Genomic DNA, 1,057 nt, shown 5'->3' with positions numbered 1-1,057 from the left:
GTCGCCGACGTGTTCTCCGTGATGGAGACGTGTAAGCTTGAGCTGGGCCTGGAGGACTACTCTGTCCACGAGACCTCCCTGGAACAGATCTTCCTCACCTTCACCAAGCTCCAGGACATGGAGGAGGAGGATGGGCCGGAGTCGTGTTGGTTCCTACAGGCGGGGTTCTTTGACGACAAGCTGCTCTGTTTCTGATGCATCTACATTCATAGAACATGAATTATCATGAGCCTAAGAGCGGAGAAATAAGAAATGAGGACCGTGTTTGCCGATGACTGCTTCAGATCTGCCACTTCATGATGATAGCAGTGCATTATCATGCGTGCCATGTATGTTTTACAGATATGTTTATATAAAAATGTGTTTGGATGTGTATTTTTGCGTGCATGCGTGAGTGTGTGGCGTGTGATGTTGTTATTGCATAGCCTCAAAAATCTGGGTACAAACACAGATATCTCAGTTCGTATAAACTCAGCTACTGTGCGTATGAGCCCAGTTCAAACACCCAAAGAGCATTTTTTCAAAGTGTTTTTTATCCACCTGGCTTAGTCATATCGGATCTGGATGTCCCATTCGGAGGTAGCACCTTTATTGATAATCTCACCGTGATTAATACAATTCTGACATCCAAACTATACAACATATTTATTATTCCGAAGGACTACTCTGTCCACGAGACCTCCCTGGAACAGATCTTCCTCACCTTCACTAAGCTCCAGGATATGGAGGAGGAGGACGGGCCGGTGTCGTGCTGGTTCCTACAGGCGGGGTACTTTGACGACAAGCTGCTCTGTTTCTGAGTTATCTACATTCATATAACATAAACTATCAAGATCCCCCGAGCGGACAAATATTAAGGAGAACGGTGATCGCCGATGTCTGTTTCGGATATGACACTCTATGATGATGATGATGATGATGATGATGATGATGATGGCATATTATGTAGCATATATCATACGTGTCATGTACACTATACAGATGACGTTTTTAAAGTGAGTATTATTTGTGTGTGTGTGTATGTGTTTGTTTGTGTGTGCGTGTGCTTGTGAGAGAG

At 44.4% G+C, this 1,057-nt stretch overlaps 1 protein-coding gene across 1 annotated transcript in view; it reads left to right on the top strand.

The window, feature by feature from the left end:
• The window catches only part of LOC101863131 (ATP-binding cassette sub-family A member 3), a gene marked incomplete in the record, with an annotated part of 33,739 nt that extends 33,355 nt beyond the window's left edge, over nucleotides 1-384 (top strand). Inside the window, 1 exon segment of the mRNA XM_013087787.1 lies at nucleotides 1-384. Within this exon segment, the coding sequence (XP_012943241.1) occupies nucleotides 1-195 (195 nt within the window).
• Nucleotides 385-1,057: the final 673 nt, after the last annotated feature.

The sequence above is a fragment of the Aplysia californica genome, unplaced genomic scaffold (assembly GCF_000002075.1).
Source record: "Aplysia californica isolate F4 #8 unplaced genomic scaffold, AplCal3.0 scaffold00638, whole genome shotgun sequence".
NCBI classification, from domain to species: domain Eukaryota; kingdom Metazoa; phylum Mollusca; class Gastropoda; order Aplysiida; family Aplysiidae; genus Aplysia; species Aplysia californica.
Note: the sequence above shows the minus strand (reverse complement) of the source record. Positions and strands in the feature narration are given on the sequence as shown.